Source organism: Poecilia reticulata, chromosome 9, assembly GCF_904066995.2.
Source record: "Poecilia reticulata chromosome 9, P_reticulata-male-v2, whole genome shotgun sequence".
Lineage (NCBI taxonomy): Eukaryota > Metazoa > Chordata > Actinopteri > Cyprinodontiformes > Poeciliidae > Poecilia > Poecilia reticulata.
In genome coordinates, this window is record NC_088838.1 from 3,906,448 (window position 1) to 3,914,950 (window position 8,503).

Here is an 8,503-nt window from a genome sequence, read left to right on the forward strand (position 1 = left end):
TAATCTTATGTGCAAAACATCATATTCCATACTGTATTATTAGTTAAAAAACAAAAAAAAAAAAAAATTTAAATGGAAAAGGAATACATGCACTTTATAATTAAATAGCCTGTAGAAGCATTTTTATTTCTGTCAAGAACATCTAAAGTAATCAGATCTATGTTGTGATGGATCTGATTATTAAGGGTTTTACACGTGAGAAGGAACGTTTCAAATCTAATCTCTCTTCTTAATCCAGCCGCTTTGGATCACTGAAGGCTTTTAACTCTCCTGATAGTAAAGAATCACAGTATTCCAGCCTTGAAGTAACTTTATTTTCTTTTTCAGCTACTCAGTTGCAGACCTGCTGCTTTATTTACAAAGCTGACCCAGTTTGAGCTTCAGCTGTTTGACATATGTTCTCACATTTTACTCTAGCTTGCAGCAGAATTCAGGGTTGGCTCGATAACAGAAAGACACCAAAGCTCACGACTGCAGGTGATTGTTCAGGCATGTATTTGTTTCTCCAAACATGGCCCCATGGATTATGAGCAAATATATTTTCATCTCATATGTTTAAAAGATATCACTCCAGAAGTCTTAAGTTCTTTTCAGAGCAGACCATTTCTCCTGGAAATGCTTCCAAGCAGGTCATTCTGATTAGTGACTCTCTACATGTCCTGTCATGTGTTTTAATATGCAACATGCTGCTGAGTCTGTTCTTATTATTACATGGTCTGGGGTGAATTTGCTGGAACCATTTTCATAAATCGTTCTTTCTCTAGCATTCTCAGACTGAAGAAGAGCAGCAGCTGCTTCACTTAGGTCTTTGCTGATATCTTTATATCTTGACATTGTGTATTATGTACTAATCTGTGTGTTTTAGCTCTTTGAGCTAAAAGAGATCAAATGTCCAGGATTTATTTAATAAAAAATTTTCAAAAAGTAATTGATATTTTTTGAAAATTGATACTTTTTGAGTATCAATTATTAACGTGACTGGAATTTAGAATCACAAGACTAAAATATTACCTCTAAAATATTATATAAACCAGACGTGTGGTGCTGGTTTATAGATACATAACATTAGATTTAATTAATAGGAAGTGAATGTCAGATGCAGGTTTCCAGTGAGTCACATGCATTAATTTTGAATGTGCTTCCTGATGAGGCTTATTTGTCAGATTAAAAGTATCTTTTAAGATAATCCACATTTCTGTATTGTGATTATTATTTCTTTTTTCATCTGATCTTATTTTAAATGTCATGTTTTCATCAACTGTTAGCAAAAAAACATAATAACAGGAATAAAAACAACTCCAGTCTGCATAAGTAACTTATTTAATGTGTTTCACTTAGTTATAAGGTTCCTGAAAAAATGAGATTCCAGTGTTATTCTTAAAACAAAGAAACGAAGAAAGAAAAAAAAAAAGAAAAAAGAAATCAGGGTATTTCATGACAAATACCTTAATTTTATGTGAGAATTACTCATTTTAGTGTTACTTTTCTGCTATTTTCTTCCACATTTATATAGTAATAAATAAATAAATGTTCTTTTTTAGAGGTGTGTACATCATATCTCTCATGTTGTTTTACTTTCTGTTGGGTTTTTTTAACGCATCATTTCCTCCATTAATTTAGTATAAACGATTTTCGAAAGGCACTGCAGTACTCTACTGACTATGATTTTATCTGAAATGAAGTGACTGCCTGTGTTTCTAGAGCTGGAAGTATAGCTTGTGGGCAGCAGTTCGAACTGTTTCCTGAGCTCAAAGGTCTCCTCCCTCTGCTTCAGTCGGATATTGCGTCGCCTGCAGAGGCTTTCCTGTTTCTCCGTGTCGGACCGGACCGGATTGGACAGGACCGCGAGAAAAAGTTCGTGGGTGTGTCCGGTCTCGCGGCAGTTTTTTGGGAACCATGAAAGTCTCGCGCCCGGAGGGTTGAGGAGCTCGCGGCGATGCGAATGTTGGTGAAGTTCCTCTGTGCCTCAGTTCTCCTGCTCCTCTCCGCTCTCTACCTCCTCGGTTCAGTCAGACACACCGCCAAGACGAATCCCCTTCCTGCTGAGGAGTACCGCCTCGTCTCCCCGCTCACCTACCGCTACGTCCTGAACCAGCCGCAGGTGTGCCTGAGCAGAAGCCCCTTTCTGGTCTTCCTGGTTCCGGTCGCGCCTCAAGAGGCAGAAGCCAGGCAGGCCGTGAGGAGGACATGGGGGGCTCCAGGTAGGGACACTCTCACCCTTTTCTTCTTGGGGCTGCCAAAGGGGGCGCTGCTGTCACCCCTTCAGAGAGTCCTGGAGAAGGAAAGTCAGCAGCATGGAGACATCATCCAGATGGACTTCTTGGACAGTTACCAGAACCTGACGATAAAGACGATGATGATGATGAAGTGGCTGGCTGACCACTGCCCCAACTCCTCCTACGCCATGAAGGTGGACTCTGACATCTTCGTCAATGTGTTTTACCTCATCCAACGCCTCAGGAGTTCCCCCAGGGTGGGCTTCATCACCGGGTCGGTGATCCGGGATGGCAGCCCCAGGAGGGACCCCAGCAACAAGTGGTATCTATCTAAGGAGCTGTACCTTGAAGACAGCTTCCCTCCTTACCTGTCTGGAGCTGGCTATGTGTTTTCCACAGACCTGGCTGCCAGGATCTCCTGGGCCTCCAGGTTTGTGCGAGTGATTCCTCTGGAGGACGTCTATGTGGGCTTGTGTCTGCGTGTGCTGGGGGTCCGGCCGGTGTACTCCTACAGCCTGCCACGCTTCAGGAGTCTTTTTGAGGTCCGAAAGCTGGAGTATGACAGGTGCACCTTTACCGGACTCATCATTGTGAACAGGTTTAAGCCATCAGAGCTGCTGCAAGTGTGGCAGGACTTTTCTGAAGGCCACGCCGCCTGCTGACCGCCTGCTGACCGCCTGCAGTGTTCGCTTCCTTGTGAAACCAACTAATAGCTGGTTGGAAAGGATAAAAGCCATAAAAAAGTATGATAGCCATTTAAATGTGTTGACAGCAGTTATTTAATATGTCGCAGTTATTTAATATGTCGAAATAGAATAATGAATAATGAGGAGAAGAAAAGCCATTTAAAATGAATCCACTCCCAAGTTCCAGGACTTGAATTGCATTTACTAACTTTTCACAGTGTGACTCATTGTGTGACTGGTAAGTCAGCGTGCCTTTCTCCTGTTGCAAGTGGGTTTATTTTACACCAAAGACTAACAAAGGTTCCTTTTAGAGATTACCTATTGCCTAATAATGAGGTGTGTGCCTTTTGTTTGGGTGTGAACCTGTTTAAGTGCCTGAGTGACGGATTACAGGAGAGTTCTGGGCCTCATGGAAGAACGTGTTCAGATAGTTTCCTTTATCATCTGTTTTTCTCTGATTTTTTTTGTGTCTTTGTTTTTATTCTCTAGTCGTGTGTTCTGATTCTGAATCTTTGTTGGGCTCAGTGACTAATAAAATCCAACAGATTTAGACTATTTACTTAAGTCATATAAACACATTTCCTTACAGCTGACTGTGAGTAGAGCATATGAAAATTACTTCATTACAGTGAAGTAATTTTCACTATAATGAAGTAATTTTTCTACCCACCAAGTAATTTGACTTGGTGGGTAGAAATAGACACATAGTTGCCAAACAAACCAAAAGTGGAAAGGATTAAAAAATGGCAGCTGGAGTGAAAAGACCCAACACTCGTTCCATTTCATTCAGAGCTGAACAATATATAGAAACGCAGTTATCACAGTATCCGTGTGTACAGTGCTGCAAAAAAAGACTGATGCAATATTTAGGAGAAGTGTGATGTGTTCTCTCTTTTAATGCACACACCATGTCAGGCTCAAGAGGAAGTGGTCGAGACATCGTGTGTGTGATGGTGAAGAAAAAAAAGTGACCTGAAAATGAGAGCTAAGGCTTAAACCTGCTGCTGGTGTGAAGTGCATCTGCTCAGCTTATAAACTTGCAGTCACTATCTCAGCTGACTTATGTTTTTGCTGCTTGGATGCAATATATGATAAATTATATTTTAGGTGGAATAAAATTCTCTTTATTAATATATTATGTCAGTTGGACGGTCTTTCATTGTGTTTCATTAACACACATGAAATGGGTCTTGGTGAGCAGGATGCTAAAGCTCAAGGAGGACAATAAGGACTTTATGATGATGCAAAAGTAAGAAATGAGTGAGGAAAATATAGCTTAATCACAGTCTTTATGATTATGACAACATGCAACAGGAATATCTCTGCTTTCTGCTGTTTTTCATATCGTGCAGCGTCGAGGTTTTTAAAAGCTCTGATTTCAAAGCTGCTCACATTTTCCGTACCTGTGGTTTGAATCCTTTAGGAGCATAAAGTGATGTAGCGCTGTCCCTCCCCAACCAGTTGCTGCCCACTGCCAGTCAGCAGTAAAATACGTTTTTATTTTTAAACAACAAAAAGAAATGTGACTGTCTGGAAATATTAAACCAATTAGGCCATGTTAAACATATTTCAATGCACACAGCTGGAGTCCCCATATATTTAGTCTTTCTTGAAGCAGAGCTGAATATAAACATTATTATTCTTTCATGAGGCCCAGCATATTAAAACAATCTGAGAAATTCTGTCTGTCAGAATATTTGAACATACCTGCTGTAATATCAGGTTTGATGCCTATGTTTGCATTTACTGCATATTCAGATGCTGTACTCACTGGGGTTTATAAAAACAACCAGCAGGTGGCGGTGTAATCCAAATGATAAAATGGAGATTGCTGATTCATATCATTTGTTCACCTGCAAGGAAGTTATGCCTTGGATAGTTTAATGGAAAAAAAAAACTGTATTATTGTTATTGCGTGTGTTTGTGTGTGTGCTGTAAACCAAACTGCTTCATGATTTTATACCTCAGGGTTTTCATCATATCTCATTCAGTTTCTTGGTGAAGGAACATCATCATCTGTGATTGGCTGCTGTTCTGCTCCGACATGGAGGTCTGCTGATAAATGCTGTTTCCTAACTCACCACATAAATTCCCCAGGAACATTGTAAAACCAGTTTTCTTATGCAAGTTTCCACCTTGGCAGAGTAAATTTGTGTCTGGTCGATAAAGATAAGTGTAAATAAATGGAACTGTGCATAAGTCAGTCTTGGTTTTTATTAGCTTGCTTCAATGTTGCACGTACCTCACAGTTGTCTTCGGTGCTCTTGGAGATGTTCTTTAAAAAATTCTCTCATTTTATAAAATGTAACTCTCTACAATCTCATTCAATTTGCTTCAATTTGATCGTTATAGGAACAAGAAACACCTGTAGCCTGAGGTACTGGGTTCATTTCCACAAATAACACTAGAAAGCTTCTGGAAGAGTCAAGTGTTTACACTCTAATGGAAAACACATGTAAGCATCAATCACTGCCACATATTCTTAACTGGAACTTTTACTCGACCATCTAAAATATTCCATTATAGTTCTGTATAGCTCCCTCTGTCAATATCCAGCTGAAAGGTGTAATAAGTCCTGTTGGAATGAAATGTGTTCTATAAATTAGAGTAACATGTCAAAGTGGTTTGAATTTCTCTTGCTCTGGTAGAAAGAAGCCATGACAACTCAGAACATGCAAAGCAATTTTTTTTCCGATGTGATTTCAAAGAACCCTCTGACAGGGCTGCAATGTTCGATTTTCACCACATGAGGGCACTTCAGTACAATATTTTTGAAACATACCAAGTTTCATTTCTCTTTTTTTGATTTTTTTACACAAGTTTGCATGTTGAGCATTGGTAGCAGATTTCAAAACATCTTATTTATAAACATCATGATAATAAAGTTGTTCGTCCAGCTCATTCCCATCAGTTCTCCCTTCCATAATGATCTAAAGGTATATGAAAGCTGGAGTCGTTCCAAAAGGGATTCAGTGAATGTGGAGATTTTCTGTAAAATGTCTTCTCCAGTAACTCTTACGGCTTTTATTGAATGGTGTTATGTACCGCAGGGGAAGCATTCTAATTGTAGTATTTATTATTGTTGATGCCACACTGATTTACAGGTGAAGTTGGCAAAGGACTTAACATCAGTTAGTATTTATTATAAATGTATCTGGGAGGGAATCCTGAAATAACTGCTGTAGTATCACATTGAATGAGTAAAAGGACTTCATACAAGTTCGTTATTGCTGCATTTGTGGCAAAGGAAGTGACATAGTTTCATATCTGGCCATGTGTATGCTCACATAAAGCCTGGTTAAAAAAAAAACAAAAAAAACAGCTACTTGTTCCGGGAATACCCTTTGCGTCGTCCAGAGGATCTGGACCCTCTGCTATTGAGAAACGATCGCTTGCTATTGAAGTTTGAAACAACTGGATCTGATTTTACCCAATCGGTAACGTTTGGCCATGGTGTATGTTATGCACCACCTCAATGAAGCTTACCAGAAACTGTTCTAAACAACCCTGATGGGATTTGGGTCATGACAGCTCTGCCAGCAATAAAATGTCTTAAACATTCCTGTTGCTCCGACTGCAACTGCTCTATATGTGGTCAACACAGAAATTCAACCGCAGAAATCAAACTTGATGGAAAAATTGCAAAGGAAGCCAATTGCCAGGAAGTATCATCTACCCACTGACATGGGTATGATACTTCCTGTCTCCTACAGAAAGCTTCTTGTGGGTTCATGTGGTTGAGTTGAAGAATAATTAGTGCAGTTACCTGAAAACATCCTGGAATTGTGTTGGCCATAGGATGTAAGTGGTGTACTGTCTTTTTCCTCTGACTGTTTTTACAGAAATGTCCTGTTCCATGCTAAAACATCAGCAATAAAATGGAGATGTGGAGAAAGGGAAAAGGTAAACAGCATTAAAAGCTGCTGCTGATGATTACAGCGGCATAACCGGTGAGTGGGCTCAGAAACAAACGCCTCGGGACTCATTATTCACCACAGTGACTGAGTGTTGGCAGACATGAACCTCAGCAGACCTCTGCATGCCACAGGCAGCTCTGAATCCACTTGGCTACAGGAGACGGGTACCTGCTCTGGAAATGTCCTTCCTCCTCAAAGTTATTGTTGCTTGGTTCAGAAGAATCAAGAATATTTAAACATGATCCCTGCAAGTCATTAGCCTAATTGATCCATATTTTGTATTCATCCACAGTGTCTGTTTGCGTGGTGTTTTTGTGCCCTCTGCTAGACTGTAATCATTTCCCTTGCTGACTGAGTGGGAGTTTAACTCTCTAACGCTCCCACCTCTTATATCCTGATCAACACAAACAGCTGCCACTGCTTTCTGTTTCTTATGATTGATATATTCTGATCTAGACATGGAACTCACCTGCTGCCTAGAAGTTGATCTCAGTAATCATCTCAGGAGATTATTCAGTTCCCATGGTGCTCTGGGAAAAGACCAGAATATGGGTTGAAGAGTAGAGGTGGGCGGATCGATCAGAAATATCGATACTAAGTCAGTATCGATGCTAGGATGGTAAGATCAATACTTTAGTTTCAGATTCCATCTTAATATCGAATTTATTTTATTTAGTGTCTAAACTGTAACTCAAGAGATATTTTGGTTATTTGCTCTCAAATTATATTTTTTGGGAAACAATTTGCACACAAATCATGTTGATATGTTAGTAGAGTATTTTGTAGATACTCTACTAGCACTGTAGCTACAAACTTTGTCCAAATTCTCTCCAAGGTTTGAACAAAAATAAATCAAAGAAAAAACACAAAGGGTCAGAAGTTTGATGATATATCAAATTTAAATTAAAAGCATTGGTATCAGTGACACAATCCCTGTATTTACTTGGTATTGTATCAATAAAAAAACAGTATCACACACCTGTATTGCAGAGGTCACTAACTTTGTACAGTGTATATCTATACACCTCCAAACTCCATGTGAGCTCAAAAAAAAGTCTGTAAAAATGATCCTTTTTGATAAATATTCCAGATACAGTAGCTTATTTTATCCCGAGTCCTCTGCTATACTGCCACCAGGCTGTTGGAGGCACATAATGACTTTTAACTTTAATTTGATTCAATTTAATTATTTAGTGCAAATTAACAACATGCCATCTCAAGGTACTTTATAAAACGTCAATTCAATCCATTACACTTCCATTCCCATTGATCCTAGTCAAGTAGAATTTAGTATTTTAATTATTTAAAAAAATAAATATCTGACATTCAGTCTCTAACTAGCTTTTAAACAAACAACAATAATTTGGACAATTTTGATAATAATTGATTTTTTTTATAATGCCCTTCATATCAAATTGAAATCTCAAAGGGCTCATTCACTCCCTGTTTATTGCAACAGTTGGGACAGTCTGATATGTGAGGCTTTCTGACTAACACCAGCAGCCAGCAGGCAGGGTGGGTGGAGTGTCTTGCTTAGGGTCAAAAACGACGAGGGAATCAAACCGGCAACCGCAGGGCGAACTCCTGCCGCCGCTTCAATTCAACCAGTAATTTGCTATTCTAACTGAGCTGAAGTAAAGTAAGATAGGTCAGATTAACTGATTACATTATATGTGTGTTTTTG

At 39.3% G+C, this 8,503-nt stretch overlaps 1 protein-coding gene across 1 annotated transcript; it reads left to right on the plus strand.

Moving 5' to 3' along the window:
- The first annotated feature begins 1,735 nt into the window (after nucleotides 1-1,735).
- On the plus strand, nucleotides 1,736-5,101 carry b3galt8 (beta-1,3-galactosyltransferase 8). Its single transcript, XM_081611262.1, has one exon. The coding sequence runs from the start codon at nucleotides 1,937-1,939 to the stop codon at nucleotides 2,876-2,878; it is 942 nt and encodes a 313-aa protein (XP_081467388.1). The 5' UTR covers nucleotides 1,736-1,936; the 3' UTR covers nucleotides 2,879-5,101.
- The last annotated feature ends 3,402 nt before the right edge of the window (nucleotides 5,102-8,503 follow it).